Source organism: Salmo salar, chromosome ssa17 (assembly GCF_905237065.1).
Source record: "Salmo salar chromosome ssa17, Ssal_v3.1, whole genome shotgun sequence".
In the NCBI taxonomy this organism is placed as follows: Eukaryota; Metazoa; Chordata; class Actinopteri; order Salmoniformes; family Salmonidae; genus Salmo; species Salmo salar.
In genome coordinates, this window is record NC_059458.1 from 60,030,446 (window position 1) to 60,052,321 (window position 21,876).

The window sequence follows — 21,876 nt, forward strand, 5'->3', positions numbered from 1 at the left end:
TAGTAGGAGTTTTATAGCTGTAGTAGTAGGAGGAGATGTTTTATAGCTGTAGTAGTAGGAGTTTTATAGCTGTAGTAGTAGGAGGAGATGTTTTATAGCTGTAGTAGTAGGAGTTTTATAGCTGTAGTAGTAGGAGGAGATGTTTTATAGCTGTAGTAGTAGGAGGAGATGTTTTATAGCTGTAGTAGTAGGAGGAAATGTTTTACAGCTGTAGTAGTAGTAGTAGTAGTTTTGTAGCTGTAGTAGTAGGAGGAGATGTTTTATAGCTGTAGTAGCAGGAGGAGTTTTATAGCTGTAGTAGTAGGAGGAGATGTTTTATAGCTGTAGTAGTAGGAGTTTTGTAGCTGTAGTAGTAGGAGGAGATGTTTTGTAGCTGTAGTAGTAGGAGGAGATGTTTTATAGCTGTAGTAGCAGGAGGAGTTTTATAGCTGTAGTAGTAGGAGGATATGTTTTATAGCTGTAGGAGGAGGAGTTTTGTAGCTGTAGTAGTAGGAGGAGGAGTTTTGTAGCTGTAGTAGTAGGAGGAGATGTTTTATAGCTATAGTAGTAGGAGGATGAGTTTTATAGCTGTAGTAGTAGGAGGAGATGTTTTATAGCTGTAGTAGTAGGAGGAGATGTTTTATAGCTGTAGTAGTAGGAGGAGATGTTTTATAGCTGTAGTAGTAGGAGGAGATGTTTTATAGCTGTAGTAGTAGGAGTTTTATAGCTGTAGTAGTAGGAGGAGATGTTTTATAGCTGTAGTAGTAGGAGGATATGTTTTATAGCTGTAGTAGTAGGAGGAGGAGTTTTGTAGCTGTAGTAATAGGAGGAGATGTTTTATAGCTGTAGTAGTAGGAGGAGATGTTTTATAGCTGTAGTAGTAGGAGTTTTATAGCTGTAGTAGTAGCAGGAGGAGTTTTATAGCTGTAGTAGTAGGAGGAGATGTTTTATAGCTGTAGTAGTAGGAGGATGAGTTTTATAGCTGTAGTAGTAGGAGGAGATGTTTTATAGCTGTAGTAGTAGGAGGAGATGTTTTATAGCTGTAGTAGGTAGGAGGAGATGTTTTATAGCTGTAGTAGTAGGAGTTTTATAGCTGTAGTAGTAGGAGGAGATGTTTTATAGCTGTAGTAGTAGGAGGATATGTTTTATAGCTGTAGTAGTAGGAGGAGGAGTTTTGTAGCTGTAGTAGTAGGAGGAGATGTTTTATAGCTGTAGTAGTAGGAGGAGATGTTTTATAGCTGTAGTAGTAGCAGGAGGAGTTTTATAGCTGTAGTAGTAGGAGGAGATGTTTTATAGCTGTAGTAGTAGCAGGATGAGTTTTATAGCTGTAGTACTAGGAGGAGATGTTTTATAGCTGTAGTAGTAGGAGGAGATGTTTTATAGCTGTAGTAGTAGGAGTTTTATAGCTGTAGTAGTAGGAGGATGAGTTTTATAGCTGTAGTAGTAGGAGGAGATGTTTTATAGCTGTAGTAGTAGGAGGATGAGTTTTATAGCTGTAGTAGTAGGAGGAGATGTTTTATAGCTGTAGTAGTAGGACGAGATGTTTTATAGCTGTAGTAGTAGGAGGAGATGTTTTATAGCTGTAGTAGTAGGAGTGTTATAGCTGTAGCAGTAGGAGTTTTATAGCTGTAGTAGTAGGAGGAGTTTTGTAGCTGTAGTAGTAGGAGGAGATGTTTTATAGCTGTAGCAGTAGGAGTGTTATAGCTGTAGCAGTAGGAGTTTTATAGCTGTAGTAGTAGCAGTAGGAGTGTTATAGCTGTAGTAGTAGCAGTAGGAGTTTTATAGCTGTAGCAGTAGCAGTAGGAGTTTTATAGCTGTAGCAGTAATCGTTGTAGTCGTCAGCATTTGGTCTGAGCTGACTTTGGTCCACAGCCCCTAGAGGGGAACTGATGTTTCTCCTTCTTGTTGTCTACCAGATTAGTTCCCCATGTGGGACGGTTACACCACCTCCAAGCATGTTCCGATGACTAGCGTCAGAGGGGCCATGGGACAACTCCATTGATGTCCCGCAGAGGAATGGAGCTGCATGTGTTGGAGAGATGTTTGATTGATGTGGGTGGGTGTGTGTGTCGGTCTGTGTGTACGTGTGTGTTCAAGTGGAAATGAAAACGGAGGGAATAGAACAGCAGGGTGTACCAGAGGAACTTTCCCCAAAACTCATCCATCCCAAACCACAGTGGGGGGTGTGTGTGTCAGCGAATACGAGAGGCCATGCTGTGCTCAAAGCTGTGCTTACTGCTAGCCCCACTCACCTGCATCCATCTCTCACTCTGTCTCTTTTCTCTCTCTGCCTGTTTCTATCTCTCCCATGGGCGTCTGCCACACTCCTCCCTGCATTGATGTGACTGAGACCCTCCTACTGTGTACAGGATTCACTAGGAATACCTAGGAACTAGAGCCTAGGTTTTTCCCAGTCAGGTCAGAAACTCCTCTCTCTGTATATAATATAGTTGTGTAAGGTTATCGGTGGCCATAGTATGTTAGCTTTGTATATGCTACCTGCAGCCAATAACATACTGATCTATATCCCTAATGGTGCAGATCTGAGGTGTGAATAGCATTCATGTTAGAGTCTCTCTTATCGATGCTTCACTGGTTCAGAGCCAGCTCAGCTATCTTCCTGCCACTGTCTGCTACTGCTGGGAAAGTTGAACTTTCTCTATTGTGTTTAAACCCATAGTGCAGTTGAGACGGAGGCGCACACACACACACACACCGGATCACTCAGCTGCTCTACTTTATGGAGAGGGGGAAAGTCTCCTAATGTTCCCTGCCAAGGAATTCACACACACGCACACACAAACACACATGCACACTCGCACACACACACAGGCCTTGGCTAAGACTGTAGATCACCCCTCAGTCACGTCCCTGTGCTGCAAAGGAGACTGGAGTGATGGAAGCAATAGTTAAGCCATTAAGGCAGACAATTGGCTCAAATTGAGAGGGGGGAGGGAGGGAAGAGAAAGGAGAGAGGGAGGGAAGGGGGGAGAGAGGGAGAGGCTATGGCAGGAGTTGATCCACTCAATGACTTAATCTGTGCCCCGGGACACACTCCTGCTGTTTCAGGTTCACTCACACACTGACAGCAATAACACCTTGTCAGCCAGGGCTGCAGGGGTGAAGGGCTGCAGGGCTGCAGAGGTGAAGGGGAGAGAAGCTAATTCCTTTATCCTGAACAAAGTCACTTTCTCACATCCATCACCAGCCAACAGAGACCAAAGACCTAAGGTTGATGTCGGAAGTTTACATACACTTAGGTTGGAGTCATTAAAACTCGTTTTTCAACCACTCCACAAATTTCTTGTTAACAAACTATAGTTTTGGCAAGTCGGTTAGGACATCTACTTTGTGCATGACACAAGTCATTTTTCCAACAATTGTTTACAGACAGATCATTTCACTTAAAATTCACTGTATCACAATTCCAGTGGGTCAGAAGTTTACATACACTAAGATGACTGTGCCTTTAAACAGCTTGGAAAATTCCAGAAAATGATGTCATTGCTTTAGAAGCTTCTGATAGGCTAATTGACATCATTTGAGCCAATTGGAGGTGTACCTGTGGATGTATTTCAAGGCCTACCTTCAAACTCAGTGCCTCTTTGCTTGACATCATGGGAAAATCAAAAGAAATCAGCCAAGACCTAAGAAAATAAAAAAATAGTTGACCTCCACAAGTCTGGTTCATCCTTGGGAGCAATTTCCAAATGCCTGAAGGTACCACGTTCATCTGTACAAACAATAGTATGCAGGTATAATCACCATGGGACCACGCAGCCGTCATACCGCTCAGGAAGGAGACGCGTTCTGTCTCCTAGAGATGAACGTACTTTGGTGCGAAAAGTGCAAGTCAATCCCAGAACAGAAAGGACCTTGTGAAGATGCTGGAGGAAACGGGTACGAAAGTATCTACATCCACAGTAAAACGAGTCCTATATCGACAGCAAAGAAGAAGCCACTGCTCCAAAACCGCCATAAAAAAGCCAGACTACGTTTTGCAACTGCACATGGGGACAAAGATCGTACTTTTTGGAGAAATGTCCTCTGGTCTGATGAAACAAAAATAGAATTGTTTGGCCATATTGACCATCGTTATGTTTGGAGGAAAAAGGGGGAGGCTTGCAAGCCGAAGAACACCATCCCAACCGTGAAGCACGGGGGTGGCAGCATCATGTTGTGGGGGTGCTTTGCTGCAGGAGGGACTGGTGCACTTCACAAAATAGATGGCATTATGAGGCAGAAAAATTAAGTGGATATATTGAAGTAACATTTCAAGACATCAGTCAGGAAGTTAAAGCTTGGTCGCAAATGAGTCTTCCAAATGGACGATGACCCCAAGCATACTTCCAAAGTTGTCCAAAATGGCTTAAGGACAACAAAGCCAAGGTATTGGAGTGGCCATCACAAAGCCCTGACCTTCATCCTATAGAAAATTTGTGGGCAGAACTGAAAAAGTGTGTACGACAAGGAGGCCTACAAACTTGACTCAGTTACACCAGCTCTGTCAGGAGGAATGGGCCTAAATTCACCCAACTTATTGTGGGTAACTTGTGGAAGGCTATCTGAAACGTTTGACCCAAGTTAAACAGTTTAAAGGCAATGCTACTAAATACTAATTGAATATGTGTAAACTTCTGACACCCTGGGAATGTGATAAAAGATATAAAAGCGGAAATAAATCATTCTCTACTATTAATCTGACATTTCACATTATTAAAATAAAGTGGTGATCCTAACTGACCTAAGATTAGGAATTTTTACTAGGATTAAATTTCAGGAATTGTGAACAACTGAGTTTAAATGTATTTGGATAAGGTGTATCTAAACTTCTGACTTCAACTGTACACGGTCACGCAGTATGCGTTTTATAACAGATCATGAAGCTTTATGAGCATTCATAGAGCTGTATGACTGTGCATGGCTGTGTGATGGGGCATGTTGGCAGTGATGGGCAGGGTGAATGGTTCAAAAGGGCATTGTGGCTTATCCCTATAGACTAATTCTCTCTCCCAGGCCTCAAACAACCACACAATGAGGAATTGTCTCTCTCTCTCTCACACTCTCTCACACACACACACACTAACAAGCCTTTTACACAGAGTGTGTTAGTGGGTTGTTGTTGTGCTTCCAGCCTGGGGTGTCGAGGGATGGATATACTGCAGGTGTCATGGCTGTGCTGTGTGCCAGGGAAGCCGTTCATCTCCCGTTTTTAAATGTCTAACGTTCAAGCAATGCTCTGCTTTATGAGTGTGAACGTTGGCGTAACGCTTGGTGTTCATTGGGGCCGTAACTTCTTCCCGGTCCCCTCGGCGCTGTGGCTGGGATTTATCGTCCAGCTTACAGTGGAGTGATTGCCGTGGGGACCGTTAGCACTCGTTTGCTCGTTCCCTCGTTCTCCCGGCTTGGTCATTTATTTGACATGTCCTTTAAGTCCTTTAAAGAATTGGGCGTTTCTGCCGAACGCCTGAGCTCTTTCTGCAAGAGATGGATGGGCCGTGTTCAAAGGTCTGTATGTTCTCCCTCCCTTCATCCCTCGTTCTCTCTTTTTATTCCCCTCCTCCTTCCTTCTCTCTTCTTCTCTTTTTTGATTCCCTCTTTTCCTCCTTCTCTCCCTGAGCTTTATAGAGTGGTATTACGGCTGTCAGCAAGCCAAGCAAGGGATTTGGGCTTGTTTTGTTTCTGCCTCTCAAGATAATGCTCTCTCCTTTCTCCTGTGGAGAATAACAAAAGTGAAAGTAGAGCGATAAAGCAGCACATTGACTTCAGCTTGTTTAGTTTGGGTTTTTACTCTGGTTCCGTGGTACCGCAGGCTGAAGTGGAGACTGAGACTGTGTGTGTGCTGGTACATTCTAGCCCTATTCATGCAGCTGGCCCTGGGATCAATGGCAACTGTGCTGATTGCTCGAGGCTGGCGGACGTTTTTAGAGAAATCGTTAAGATGTAAAAACAAGCCATTGTGATCCCAGATTGTTCCCTCAGGGAGTCGTGTGTGTGTGTGTGTGTGTGTGTGTGTGTGTGTGTGTGTGTGTGTGTGTGTGTGTGTGTGTGTGTGTGTGTGTGTGTGTGTGTGTGTGTGTGTGTGTGTGTGTGTGTTTGCGCAGTCGCATACACCATTTATCTTCTGAGGTATTGCAGTGTTGATTTTCTCTTTTTAAAAAGCTTACCAGGTTCAAGTTTTTATTTGATACACACAAGGCCAATTGAATGTGATTCGTGACAACATTGACTAATTGAGCAGAGAGAAAGAAGCAGAAAAATGAAAGGTTAGAGAGACTTAAAAACGTGAACTTATGTAAGTGTATGGTATGTGTGTGTTATGGTACCATGTCATGTAGTGTTTTGTAATGCAGTCCAGGCCCTCAGCACTCAGCAGACTAAATCCCTTCTACAGAGTGAGCCAGACCTGCATTAACACCATGCATTCCCTCTGCTCATCACCACACACACACACACACACACACACACACACACACACACACACACACACACACACACACACACACACACACACACATTTGTTTTACTATCCTTGTGGGGATCAAACAATTGATTCCCATTCAGAATCCTATTTTCCCTAACCTTAACCCCTAATTCTAATTCTAACCCATATTTTAACCCTAAACCTAACCCTTTTTCATTGTGGGGACCCTCTTGTCCCCACTTGTCCAAATTGTCCTTGTTTTAATATTCCTTGTGAGGACTTCTGGCCCCCACAAGGATAGCAAATCCAAAAAACAGACCCACACATTCCCTGGTGTTGCTGTCCCCTTTTATCTACATGCTCAGAGGGAATCTGTTTTCTTGAAATCATGTTATGTGGATTAAAAAAATGTATGTACGGATCTCCCCTTCCTAGGGATTGTGCTGTTTATCAATTTGAGTTGAACAAAGGGGTATAATGGGTTCGCACTAAAATATATGTTGCATAAAGCTTACTTCATTATTCAAGGTTTTAAATGTTTTACTGCATCAGGGATAGCGTACACAGACATTTCAGCTTTACAGCCTTCTACATTGTGTAGGTAAAATGTTCTTTCATCCAAAACAGCATTTGTAAAGATCAAAAGATGAGCAGCAGGTGCTTCTAATCAGGGTTGTCCCTCATCTGCCAATCAGGGCCCCTCTGGTCTACTTGTATACATATTAGTCACAAAGAGATACAGAATTATAAGGGATGGGAGAGGGCACGAAGAACAACTCACCAATCAATCGCCGCAGGTGTCCGCTCACCTAAATGCGTCACATCAATTCATGTGATAGCCCACCACAATGGACATCAGGCACAGCCGTTCAGAAATATGTGGGGCCAACCTCATAAACGATGTGCAAAATCTGATATGGACAGTGTGTAACAGTCTAAACGTGGCTTATAGGAAGGAGGTGGAATCTAGTTCTTTGTTTAAACCGTGTGGAGATGGGTAATTGAATGTATATATCCACATGGCTTCTCTTTGGAGTAATGTCACCTCCTCCACGTGATGGCTGAATCTTCCATCCCGACGCAACGCAATTTATTAATACACGGATTTTGTCCTATAAAGTGTCTCGCGACCGCTGAGGTGATATCTTGACGTCTAATTTGGATTTATGTTCTCCAAGATGTACTTTGAAGGTGCGGAGATTATTCTAGATTTATTTTTTAGCGAAACATAAACGGAACGTTACAGGTTACACAGTGAACCCATCCTTGAGCTAGCTGCTACCCCAGTGGACCTCTCCTTCCCATCTTCCTTAGAATGTCAACACTGTGTACTTTCACGTCGTCCACGTCAGGTGTAGCTTCTGTGATCTGTTATGTAATCTGGCTCCCCCTGTTGTCTCTTTTCAGTAACGGCACGGCCGGGAAGATGAACGGGGCGCTGGAGCATTCGGACCAGCCCGACCCAGACGCCATCAAGATGTTCGTGGGCCAGATCCCTCGCTCCTGGTCAGAGAAGGAGCTGAAGGAGCTGTTTGAGCCCTACGGGGCCGTCTATCAGATCAACATCCTCCGAGACCGCAGCCAGAACCCTCCACAGAGCAAAGGTATGGCGGAGAGACAGTCATACACACACAGACCGAACACAGACCGCAGCCAGAACCCTCCACAGAGCAAAGGTATGGCGGAGAGACAGTCATACACACACAGACCGAACACAGACCGCAGCCAGAACCCTCCACAGAGCAAAGGTATGGCGGAGAGACAGTCATACACACACAGACCGAACACAGACCGCAGCCAGAACCCTCCACAGAGCAAAGGTATGGCGGAGAGACAGTCATACACACACAGACCGAACACAGACCGCAGCCAGAACCCTCCACAGAGCAAAGGTATGGCGGAGAGACAGTCATACACACACAGACCGAACACACACAACAGCCAGAATGCTCAGCCGATCACTCACAGCTTATGCAATCCTACAGAGCAAAAGTAAGGAATAAACACAAAGGCATACTGTACAGTACACATGGATAAAATCCATCAATTCCAGACTGATATTTATCTGAAACTGTGTCTTTGACACAATACACAATTAATATATACATGTTCATCTCATCTGCGTTTTCCCGATGAACTTGTCAAGTCGGAGAGAAAACAAAAGAGGCTGCAGAGCCGACAATGAGACAATGCTGCTGCCACATTAGCAGACACACATCAACCACACAGATAGAGAGAGAGAGACAACAGAATGCACTGTGATGACAGGCAGCATGAGGAGACAGTGGGAGTAGGCGGATGGAAGATGTATGGATGAGAGGAGATTTTGGTAAAGGCCACTGCAGACACACACCTGTTTATGTCATATTTTATTTATCTTCACTAAATCAAGAAATAAAAAGGAAGAATGGAAGAGAAGGAGCAAGAGCTTTCCCTCACCTCCCCATCCCCACAGCATCTCTCTGTTTTGCTCTCTCTTTTCCCTCATCTCCCTCTCCATCCCGCTCTCTCTTTCTGAGTCACAAGCTTCCACAAGCCTTGACACAGCAATTCACCAGTCTGCCAAGGGGAGACAGGGACATACCTAAATCAAATCATTCGGCCTAAACTCACTGTCATGTGCTGTGTGAGTCTGAGTGTGTTCATGCTTGTGTGTATCTCTCGCTCTCCCTTTCTCCCTATCCATCTCTCCACAGCTCCTCTTCTGTCTGTGTCCCTGACCTCTGGATGACTTCACTTCCTCTTTGTTTTTCCGTAGGAGATGAGGCCAATATGTTGCTCTCGTCAACCTCTCCTCTCTTCCTCCATTGTCTTTCTCTGTCGCTAAGCCCTTGAGTCGTCCTGATTTCTCTGGTTGATGAGTCAAAGTGTGGGAGAGTGTCACTCATAGACACTTTACTTTAAGTAGGGAAAACAGCCTCTCCTCTCTTCCTTGAGACTGTAAACACTCAACAATCTCTCGCTCTCTCTCTTTGTCTGGCCTGTAAAATGGAGGATTGGATTGAACAGGAAATTGAGTGTTTGATAGAGCTCTGTCTAGGCTTGTATATTCCCAGGCTTTAGGCGCTGTTGTTTTCTCGTCGTTGCATAAGAACTCTCTAGCGCGACATGGCCTTGTCCGAGCCCTCACACACAGTGGAGCCGCAATGGCCCCTCTCGGCTCCACAGTTGCACTGGAGCCAATTCTCATTTCATTGGTGTCAAGGAAAATGTGCCCCTTTCCCCCCGGTCTGTTTAGCTTAAATTAATGACCATATTTTCAGAGTGGTCTCAGTTAGACGGTTGAGTGAGTGTGCTCCGTCACCCCTGGCAATCCAGAGGCCGGGTCAGCGGCTCTCTCTTGACTATTACTACAGTAATTTGGATTTGTGAAGTTGAGTTTTGTTTTATTTTATTTTATTTTATTCTCTCTCTCTCTCTCTCTCTCTCTCTCTCTCTCTCTCTCTCTCTCTCTCTCTCTCTCTCTCTCTCTCTCTCTCTCTCTCTCTCTCTCTCTCTCTCTCTCTCTCTCTCTCTCTCTCTCTCTCTCTCTCTCTCTCTCTCTCTCTCTCTCTCTCTCATTAATGGTAGATACACACATTCCTCCTTACACATACTGTTACTGATGCTTCTAGAAAATGTTTTCCGACAGTTTTCATGTAAAAGATGGCGCAATGAATCCATTTTACATCAGTGAGTTGGTAGACAGTGTTTCCCATCTGAGTGGTCGTCTTTAGATGGTTGTTCTGCAGGAAGGGCAGCTGCTAGCTGAGTTGAGCCTGGTCCCAGGCCTGGACTATCTGATGGATGCTGTGTCTGTGTGAACGCTGGCCAGTGCAGTATGGGCAGTTTAGTTTGGCTGCTGTTGCTTTAATGTGTTAAGAGTCAATAAACAGATGAGTGGAGAGAGCGAGAGAGAATTTGATTTAGCACTGAGAGAGGGGGATGAGAGAGGGAGGAGAGGAGAGAGGGCCAGAGGGGTAAACAAAGACAGTGCTCCTCTCTCAACAACAGTTTGCATCCCAGGTTTGTTTGCATCTGTTGTCTAGCCGGGTGTGTACAGCACAGTTGTGAGTGTGTGTGTGTGTGTGTTGGCAGGGGACATACTATGTCATTAATCTTAATGATCACGCCTGTCCTCATGGAGGACACACAAAATGGGTGTAATGTCTTCATTAGAAAGTTGTATATACTGCACAATTCTCTGGACATGGGGTCTGAAATAACGACACCTCACATCAGCAACACACATGCTGAAATATAATAATATTTCACTATATCTGATTGTCCATCACCACTCTCCATGTACATCCACTCTGGGGTTTCCCACTGTAGTATCCAGGAGCATCCAGCTCTCCAATGGCACACATTCACCTTTACAAATCTAATTCAACCTCATTCTCCCTCAACGCTGAGGTAACGCTGGGCCAACGCTTTGCCTCCAACACAATTATCTCCTCTAATGGATTCAGTAGAGACCGGGCCGGCCGGAGTCAGAACACTGATTTATTTCATTCTTTCCTTAAGCAGCACAGCCAATTAGATTGCCATAACAAGACATTCGCTGTGTTAGCAGTCTACCCAAGTCCAATTAGTGAGTGACTGCAGGTGGATTTTATAATGGGCGGGGGGGAGATGTGTGTATTGGCGTGTGCAGTGCTGGAAGCCTACTGTGTGTTTGGGGTTAGCCGGGGAACAGCGTTTTTGAGGATTTAATTTGGAGCCGTTTCTCCACAGTTAGTTGTGGTGGATTTGTAAAGTGCAGTGTGTCCTAATCTAGTCTGAAGGTACAGTGGACATGAGGAGATATTGCCAGTCAAAGATCCAATCTTCTCAACACAGGCCACTGTGGCTGAATGTACCTCCCAACCCCCTTCTCTCACTCTCTTCCCCCTCTATCAATCCACTCCTCTCCTGCTTTATTGAGTATGATCTATTTCTCACACACACACACACACACACACACACACACACACACACACACACACACACACACACACACACACACACACACACACACAGCGTATAGTGTTCTCCCGTGTAGCCACTCTAACCAGAGGGTGGTGTGGTCAGTAATTGCAGCAGTAGAGTTAATTAATGTAGGTCAGAGGCTGGGGGTGAGGGGGGGGGGGTCTTCCTGGGTGCTGGGGCCCCAGTGAAGAGTGCAGGGACCTGGTGTAGAGTGCCCTCTAACCCCCCTCCCTCACATTCAGCTCCTCCATCTAGCTCTGCACAACCAGATTAGTGCTGTTCAGTTCTCTCTCCATCTCTATTGCTCTGTCTCCTCTATCCCCTCTATCCCCTCCCTGTTAATAAACCATGCTAACATTCTGTTCCTCGTTTGCTGCACTCAATCTGCAATCTGACGAAATCGTTCCACTCTTTTTCACCCTCCCTCCCTCCCTCCCTTCCTCCATGCCAGTCCTCTCTTCTCTTACCCCTCTCCTTCCATCCGTGCCTCTTCACCCCCTCTTCTCTCATCCCTTTTATTTTTCCTCTCCCCTCTCTCTACCCCCCCCTCTGTCTACTGTGATGGTGTGGACCTGTGGTTGTGGATGTTGTTATTGACAGTGTGAGAAGGGCACAGGTTTTTTGTGCAGTCAAAAGGCTCCTTCAGTAGATATAAAGCATTTATGAACACCGTCTCTCTACTAATCTCTATTCCTCTCACTGGCTGCTCTCTACTCCCCCTCCCTGCATTATGCGCATGTGTGTGTATATATATATATATATATATATATATATATATATTCTTTCTACTCTGTGTGTTTTGTGCATGCCTGCATGTGTGTATGTGTGTATATTTTCTTTCTCCTCTGTGTGTTTTGTGCATGCCTGTGTGTGTATGTCTAGTGTAGCGTGTGTGGTGTATTCTATGCCTTGTTGGCCTTCATATAAATGTTGAGAGGGAGAGAGAGGCTATTCACAGTACCTTCCGTGTTGTAGTACTCCAGACTGCTCTCCAGACCAGATATTCAGTGTCTCGGTCTTGTCTTGGTGTCAGATACATTTGTACTCGGTCTTGAATCTGTCTCCGACAGTGAGGACTCGTCATTTTTTCCCGAGACCAGCGGAGTAAAAACAACTCCAGTCAGCACATAAAACTGCTTCACCAGCCCAAATATATACACTCCTTTCTGGAAACATTAAGACAGTATGTTAACAGTCTTTATATCTATAATATACATGTTTCTGCAGTGGTGAACCTATAGGTCTTCAGTGTGTGACAGGTTAGTACAGTGGTGAACCTATAGGTCTTCAGTGTGTGACAGGTTAGTACAGTGGTGAACCTATAGGTCTTCAGTGTGTGACAGGTTAGTACAGTGGTGAACCTGTAGGCCTTCAGTGTGTGACAGGTTAATACAGTGGTGAACCTATAGGTCTTCAGTGTGTGACAGGTTAGTACAGTGGTGAACCTAAAGGTCTTCAGTGTGTGACAGGTTAGTACAGTGGTGAACCTATAGGTCTTCAGTGTGTGACAGGTTAGTACAGTGGTGAACATATAGGCCTTCAGTGTGTGACAGGTTACTACAGTGGTGAACCTATAGGTCTTCAGTTTGTGACAGGTTAGTATAGTGGTGAACCTATAGGTCTCCAGTGTGTGACAGGTTAGTACAGTGGTGAACCTATAGGTCTTCAGTGTGTGACAGGTTAGTACAGTGGTGAACCTATAGGTCTCCAGTGTGTGACAGGTTAGTACAGTGGTGAACCTATAGGTCTTCAGTGTGTGACAGGTTAGTACAGTGGTGAACCTATAGGTCTTCAGTGTGTGACAGGTTAGTACAGTGGTGAACATATAGGCCTTCAGTGTGTGACAGGTTAGTACAGTGGTGAACCTATAGGTCTTCAGTGTGTGACAGGTTAGTACAGTGGTGAACCTATAGGTCTTCAGTGTGTGACAGGTTAGTACAGTGGTGAACCTATAGGTCTTCAGTGTGTGACAGGTTAGTACAGTGGTGAACCTATAGGTCTCCAGTGTGTGACAGGTTAGTACAGTGGTGAACCTATAGGTCTTCAGTGTGTGACAGGTTAGTACAGTGGTGAACCTATAGGTCTTCAGTGTGTGACAGGTTAGTACAGTGGTGAACCTATAGGTCTTCAGTGTGTGACAGGTTAGTTACGTAGTACAATAGAGAAATCATGCATAAAGTAGCCTACACAATCGCAACGCACGTGAAATGTACAGTATTCTTCTGTGCCGTGGTGGTGGTTTGATCAAGAGGACTGTAAAGTTCCCAAATGTAACAGGACTCCCGTGGTGTTTACATATTTGCAGAAATCCATTCAGGTGTATTTTGTGGCATTTGGTGAATGTGTTCTAATGATCTAAAGTCACGCTGTTGCTACTGACTGTAAACACACAGTCCAGTTCAGTGTGAATGATGGAAGGTCCTACTGACTGTAAACACACAGTCCAGTTCAGTGTGAATGATGGAAGGTCCTACTGACTGTAAACACACAGTCCAGTTCAGTGTGAATGATGGAAGGTCCTACTGACTGTAAACACACAGTCCAGTTCAGTGTGAATGATGGAAGGTCCTACTGACTGTAAACACACAGTCCAGTTCAGTGTGAATGATGGAAGGTCCTACTGACTGTAAACACACAGTCCAGTTCAGTGTGAATGATGGAAGGTCCTACTGACTGTAAACACAGTCCAGTTCAGTGTGAATGATGGAAGGTCCTACTGACTGTAAACACACAGTCCAGTTCAGTGTGAATGATGGAAGGTGCTACTGACTGTAAACACACAGTCCAGTTCAGTGTGAATGATGGAAGGTCCTACTGACTGTAAACACACAGTCCAGTTCAGTGTGAATGATGGAAGGTCCTACTGACTGTAAACACACAGTCCAGTTCAAAGTGAATGATGGAAGGTCCTACTGACTGTAAACACACAGTCCAGTTCAGTGTGAATGATGGAAGGTCCTACTGACTGTAAACACACAGTCCAGTTCAGTGTGAATGATGGAAGGTCCTACTGACTGTAAACACACAGTCCAGTTCAAAGTGAATGATGGAAGGTCCTACTGACTGTAAACACACAGTCCAGTTCAGTGTGAATGATGGAAGGTCCTACTGACTGTAAACACACAGTCCAGTTCAGTGTGAATGATGGAAGGTCCTACTGACTGTAAACGCACAGTCCAGTTCAGTGTGAATGATGGAAGGTCCTACTGACTGTAAACACACAGTCCAGTTCAGTGTGAATGATGGAAGGTCCTACTGACTGTAAACACACAGTCCAGTTCAGTGTGAATGATGGAAGGTCCTACTGACTGTAAACACACAGTCCAGTTCAGTGTGAATGATGGAAGGTCCTACTGACTGTAAACACACAGTCCAGTTCAGTGTGAATGATGGAAGGTCCTACTGACTGTAAACACACAGTCCAGTTCAGTGTGAATGATGGAAGGTCCTACTGACTGTAAACACACAGTCCAGTTCAGTGTGAATGATGGAAGGTCCTACTGACTGTAAACACACAGTCCAGTTCAGTGTGAATGATGGAAGGTCCTACTGACTGTAAACACACAGTCCAGTTCAGTGTGAATGATGGAAGGTCCTACTGACTGTAAACACACAGTCCAGTTCAGTGTGAATGATGGAAGGTCCTACTGACTGTAAACACACAGTCCAGTTCAAAGTGAATGATGGAAGGTCCTACTGACTGTAAACACACAGTCCAGTTCAGTGTGAATGATGGAAGGTCCTACTGACTGTAAACACACAGTCCAGTTCAGTGTGAATGATGGAAGGTCCTACTGACTGTAAACACAGTCCAGTTCAGTGTGAATGATGGAAGGTCCTACTGACTGTAAACACACAGTCCAGTTCAGTGTGAATGATGGAAGGTCCTACTGACTGTAAACACACAGTCCAGTTCAGTGTGAATGATGGAAGGTCCTACTGACTGTAAACACACAGTCCAGTTCAGTGTGAATGATGGAAGGTCCTACTGACTGTAAACACAGTCCAGTTCAGTGTGAATGATGGAAGGTCCTACTGACTGTAAACACACAGTCCAGTTCAGTGTGAATGATGGAAGGTCCTACTGACTGTAAACACACAGTCCAGTTCAGTGTGAATGATGGAAGGTCCTACTGACTGTAAACACAGTCCAGTTCAGTGTGAATGATGGAAGGTCCTACTGACTGTAAACACACAGTCCAGTTCAGTGTGAATGATGGAAGGTCCTACTGACTGTAAACACAGTCCAGTTCAGTGTGAATGATGGAAGGTCCTACTGACTGTAAACACACAGTCCAGTTCAAAGTGAATGATGGAAGGTCCTACTGACTGTAAACACACAGTCCAGTTCAGTGTGAATGATGGAAGGTCCTACTGACTGTAAACACACAGTCCAGTTCAGTGTGAATGATGGAAGGTCCTACTGACTGTAAACACACAGTCCAGTTCAAAGTGAATGATGGAAGGTCCTACTGACTGTAAACACACAGTCCAGTTCAGTGTGAATGATGGAAGGTCCTACTGACTGTAAACACAGTCCAGTTCAGTGTGAATGATGGAAGGTCCTACTGACTGTAAACACACAGTCCAGTTCAGTGTGAATGATGGAAGGTCCTACTGACTGTAAACACACAGTCCAGTTCAGTGTGAATGATGGAAGGTCCTACTGACTGTAAACACACAGTCCAGTTCAGTGTGAATGATGGAAGGTCCTACTGACTGTAAACACAGTCCAGTTCAGTGTGAATGATGGAAGGTCCTACTGACTGTAAACACAGTCCAGTTCAGTGTGAATGATGGAAGGTCCTACTGACTGTAAACACACAGTCCAGTTCAGTGTGAATGATGGAAGGTCTGTGTGACAAATGGCTTGTTGGTATAAAAGTCTACTGTGGCTCTGATTGGCTATAGCCCACCGGTCTGTGTTGACTCCCGTCCTGGACAAGACAGATGTTTTTATTCGGTTTTATTTGCTGCAGTGTCTATTTATTGTCCAAACGCACAGCCTCTTTCCCACTTAATATTGCTATATAATTTTCACAGATGCCTTAGTATACGTAATTGTCAAACATTCTAAGAATTTATGAAAATGTGAAAATGACCATATCTAAGTGGTCACTTGTCAGAATGTATTTTTTAAATGTGTCATATTCTTCCTGGGGGTGTAAATGTCATGTTGCTAAAATGCTGTCAGTTCCACTTTAAATGCAACAATGTTTAACACACACACAAGTTATTTTCAAAGAGATGGCTAACAACAGAAAACACGCTGCAGTTCCACTCACCAGATGATGCTCATTATTCTTGAAAAGAGAGAAGCTAACAAATTAGCAACAACATCCTCTTTGATAACACCTGCTGGCCTTCAAGAAGGCAGTAGATTTTGTAAAAACGGTCCCTCCCATTAAGTCAAAATGTGATTGGTTGATTCCACTGTCACTCCACACAAATTTGGCCCTAATACAGTTGAATGGCATGTGCCTTTATCTGGCTTCTGATGGCCTAGCCAATGGCTGACTTAGCTAGCTAGATGTATCTCCCCAGAGACAGCAAAGAAAAATCCTCATTGGTGTTAACCCTCAGTGTTAACACTTCCCTTACCAACAAAAACTGACAAGATTAAATCAGAACATCATTATTATTATTATTATTATTATTATTATAATCAATATTTTATAAATCCTTATCCCTTCTTTGAAGGCCAATCGTTCCCCACTGTATTTGGGTTAGTAATAATTTGTAGAATGGCTCTATTTTCCTCAGCATGCATTTCTTCACTATTTTTAATGTCTAAAGAATCTATATTGTTCTGAAATATGAACACAGAAATACTGGACATTTTGAACTCTTATTATGGTGGCGATTTGACAAAATTACAATCATGGTCTTTAATTTGACCTGCATTTTTCTGGTCTCGGTCTTGACTCTGTCTCAGACCCCTAGTCACCCTCCCGATCTCGGTCTTGACTCTGTCTCAGACCCCTCGTCACCCTCCCGGTCTCGTCCTGCCTCCCGGTCTCGGTCTTGACTCTGTCTCAGAACCCTTGTCACCATCCTGGTCTCACCCCTCCTCCGGTCTTGGTCTTGGCTCAGGCTCGCCCCTCCTCTGGTCTTGGTCTTGACTCAGTCTCACCCCTCCTCCGGTCTTGGTCTTGACTCAGTCTCGCCCCTCCTCTGGTCTTGGTCTTGACTCAGTCTTGCCCCTCCTCCGGTCTCGGTCTTGACTCGGTCTCGCCCCTCCTCTGGTCTTGGTCTTGACTCAGTCTCGCCCCTCCTCCGGTCTCGGTCTTGACTCAGTCTTGCCCCTCCTCCGGTCTCGGTCTTGACTCGGTCTCGCCCCTCCTCTGGTCTTGACTCGGTCTCACCCCTCCTCCGGTCTCGGTCTTGACTCGGTCTCGGTCTTGACTCGGTCTCGCCCCTCCTCCGGTCTCGGTCTTGAATCGGTCTCGCCCCTCCTCCGGTCACGGTCTTGACTCGGTCTCGCCCCTCCTCCGGTCTCGGTCTTGAATCGGTCTCGCCCCTCCTCCGGTCTCGGTCTTGACTCGGTCTCGCCCCTCCTCCGGTCTCGGTCTTGACTCGGTCTCGCCTCTCCTCCGGTCTCGGTCTTGACTCGGTCTCGCCCCTCCTCCGGTCTCGGTCTTGACTGGTCTCGCCCCTCCTCCGGTCTCGGTCTTGACTCGGTCTCGCCTCTCCTCCGGTCTCGGTCTTGACTCGGTCTCGCCCCTCCTCCGGTCTCGGTCTTGACTCGGTCTCGCCTCTCCTCTGGTCTCGGTCTTGACTCGGTCTCGCCTCTCCCCCGTCTCGGTCTTGACTCGGTCTCGCCTCTCCTCCGGTCTCGGTCTCGACTCAGTCTCGCCCCTCCTCCGGTCTCGGTCTCGACTGGTCTCGTCCCTCCTCCGGTCTTGGCCTTGACTCGGTCTCGCCCCTCCTCCGGTCTCGGTCTTGACTCGGTCTCGCCCCTCCTCCGGTCTCGGTCTTGACTCGGTCTCGCCCCTCCTCCGGTCTCGGTCTTGACTGGTCTCGCCCCTCCTCCGGTCTCGGTCTTGACTGGTCTCGCCCCTCCTCCGGTCTTGGCCTTGACTCGGTCTCGCCCCTCCTCCGGTCTCGGTCTTGAATCGGTCTGGCTTTAGGTGGTCTCGAACACAGTAGTGAGTACACTACTGCTAGTTTTGTGTGTGAGTGTTTTGCATGAGCCCAATTCTGATCGTTTTTCACTAATTGTTCTTTTGACCAATCACATACGCACCGAAAAAGACCTGATGTGAAGTGAAGAGACCTGCTGTGATTGGTCAAAAGTTGGTCTGCATGTCTAAACGCAGCCTTAGTGTGTGAGAACTATGCTCTGCTCTTTGATCCTCTTCCTGACAGCACACCAACAGGGACAGCCAACCACACGCCACATCGCTAGCCCTCACATGCCCTACGCTATGAGAATCACAATACACCACTACTGCTACACTTACCATCCCATACACAGGCCCTACGCTATGGGGATCACAATACACACCACTACTGCTACACTTACCATCCCATACACAGGCCCTACGCTATGGGGATCACAATACACACCACTACTGCTACACTTACCATCCCATACACAGGCCCTACGCTATGGAGATCACAATACACACCACTACTGTTACACCTACCATCCCATACACAGGCCCTACGCTATGGGGATCACAATACACACCACTACTGTTACACTTACCATCCCATACACAGGTCCTACGCTATGGGGATCACAATACACACCACTACTGCTACACTTACCATCCCATACACAGGCCCTACGCTATGGGGATCACAATACACACCACTACTGTTACACTTACCATCCCATACACAGGCCCTACGCTATGGGGATCACAGTGCTGATACGAAGCTCAAACCTGTCCATACACATGGGTATCACAACACACAGCTAATGCTAGGCTAATCCCTCCCATACACAGGCCCCACACCATGGGCATCACAACACACAGCTAATGCTAGGCTAACCCCTCCCATACACAGGCTATATACTATGGGAAAAGCTCGAACCTGCCCATACACAGTGCACTCCCTTCATGCTAGGCCAAGACCTTAACCATCCCAAACACAGACAACACCATATGAAAACACCTTTCCAATGGAATGCAATCATCAACCCCTCTGCAAAGCAATGCATACTACCAATTCCTCTCAGAGGGTGTAGGGTTAAAAATACATGGTACCTGTGCAGCATAACGGAAGTGAGATGGATGGACAGTAGGACTAGTCATTCACACACGTCTCAGAAAATGAAGAATTGAAAACTGTAATTGTGTGTGAAGCAGTGATTCTACATGACTCAGCAGTTCCTCTGCTCCTTATACTGCTGACTGTGGCTTAATGGTCTACAGCTGAACTGTCTGCTACCTACACTGGAGATTACTATTTCATTTATAATGACTTTCCTTCTTTCTCTCTCCCTCTCCCTCTCTCTCTCTCTCTCACTGGCTCTCTGACTGGCTCCTGCTTCTCCATCTTTCTCCCCTTCTCCCTCTCTTTGATATGTCTCTGTCATTCTGAAGTAATGTTACTCAAGTCATGAATAGTGAATTGTTTTAAAATCGTGAATGTTTTCTTTAAATGCTAAGCTGGTTTCTCCTTGAGCCTACTTTTGGCAGATGACGTAAAACTGTATGAATTAATTAAGAACTATTTTTTTGGTTACTTAACATGTTCTTCTCTCTGTCTCTTTCTCCCTCTCTCTTCTCCCAGGGTGCTGTTTTGTCACGTTTTACACACGGAAAGCTGCCCTTGAAGCCCAGAATGCATTGCATAACATAAAGACCTTAACAGGGGTGAGTGTGTGTTCTCGTTTCTCCTCGGCCCACGCTGCCCTGCTGTCACGCAGCGTCAGTGATATCTCCCATTATTGTCACGTCGCACACTGTGGCTGTCTGTATTGTGTGTGTGTGTGTGTGTGTGTGTGTGTGTGTGTGTGTGTGTGTGTGTGTGTGTAGGGGCCTTTCCTCTACCAGACTCCTGCTGCTGTCCTCTGTCCATGTGTGTATATTAACCCCAATTTGAGGGATAGAAGAGCAATAGGATTTTGTCTCGGCTCCCCTCCCAGGTTCTGGAAGTCCCTAACTGCTCCTCTGGGTTTAACAGGCCCTTGGACCACGGTTACTCCTGCTTGGGGTGTTGGCAGGCTGCAGCCTTGGCTGTTTTGAGGCTCTGGAAGGATATTGATTAGAGGGAAGGGAAGTCTGTACACTGTATTCCTCTGGTTAGTGGATGGGCCTATTGGGTTAGAGAGGGTGGATATGAGGGTGGATATGAGGGTGGAGGGTGGATATGATACGTCACATGCGCTAAACATTTTAGGATTAGGGGAACGTGAAATTACCGCCCTCCTTCATTTCCTCTGTCCCTCTGCCAACTCCTCCTCCCTCTGTCCCTCCTTTCCCCAGGCAGGTAAAACCAACACACACAGGGCTGAATCAATAGCACCATAATCAAATCCATTTGAGCGGTTTTGGAAGGTGATGATTAACTCATTTAAAATGGCCTCCTCTGAGATCTCAACGGCAATGCAGCACTGCAGGCATGTTTAAACCTGATGGACTTTAATAAAGTACTGACTGACCTTCCTCTGGGAGGAGGGAGGGAGGGAGAGCTGGAGGGATGTCATGGGAGAGAGAGAGTCCATAAATGCTTTAATATTGAGTGGAGGTAGAGCGGTGGACAGAGAGAGCAATGGACAGAGAGGTGAGCTAAGGAGAGGACGGAGTGATGAGGAAAGGAGAGAGGGAGAGCACAGTTCGCTTTAGGGCAAGGCAATAAACGAGTTCAGCTAAAAAACAATAGGTGCTTATTAGCTCTCTGTCTCTCCCCCTCTTGTAAAAGGCAGTAGAACAATGTTTATATTGGCTCTCTGTCTCTCCCTCGTTCATTCTTGTGCTCTAAACTGTAGGCCCTGACAGGGTGAGATCCAATCACAATCACAGTAGTTGGACGTAAGCCATATTGGACGAGAGTGGCTGGCAAAGCTGAACGGTGGCCATATTGATTTAGGGCACAAACAGTTGAATGGCTGCCATGTTTGTGTAGGGTGTTGAGTGTGAACAGTCTGGAGAGAATGTGGTAGTGAGTGTAAACGTGGATGTTCTGTACAGCCCTGTACTCCTATACTCCCCCCCATCTCCAACACGGTGTTCAGAAAAACAAAGGCCTAGACTGAGAGCACAGGTTCCTGCCAGCCACATATTGGAGTGACACACTTTAGAAAAGCAGCCTCTCTCCTCTGCCAACTCCCTGCCTGTCCGTCTCTCCCTCCCCTCTCTCTCTCTAAGCCTCCAGCTTTGGCAGCAGACTGCAAGTGCTGTGTGTTGTGTGTGTGTGTGTGTTTCCGTGCATGTGTGCTGTGCTTGTGCTATGATGTGTTAATGGAGAGCTTGCTTAAACCTGCACAGGTCAGAACAGGGACTGGACGTATGCCTAAGTGATTCCCACACACTCTGGCACACACACACACACACACACACACACACACA

At 45.9% G+C, this 21,876-nt stretch overlaps 1 protein-coding gene across 31 annotated transcripts in view; it reads left to right on the forward strand.

Moving 5' to 3' along the window:
• The window catches only part of LOC106576215 (CUGBP Elav-like family member 2), a 262,716-nt gene that overhangs the window by 188,004 nt on the left and 52,836 nt on the right, over positions 1-21,876 (forward strand). For 30 of the 31 annotated variants that reach the window (XM_045699848.1, XM_045699846.1, XM_045699852.1 and 27 more), the window contains 2 exons: positions 7,811-8,007; positions 20,099-20,181. In XM_045699848.1, coding sequence (XP_045555804.1) covers positions 7,811-8,007; positions 20,099-20,181 — 280 coding nt within the window. Of the gene's footprint in view, positions 1-7,810; positions 8,008-8,066; positions 8,296-20,098; positions 20,182-21,876 lie in introns of those variants that run through there. The other variant, XM_045699853.1, reaches the window with a different exon arrangement.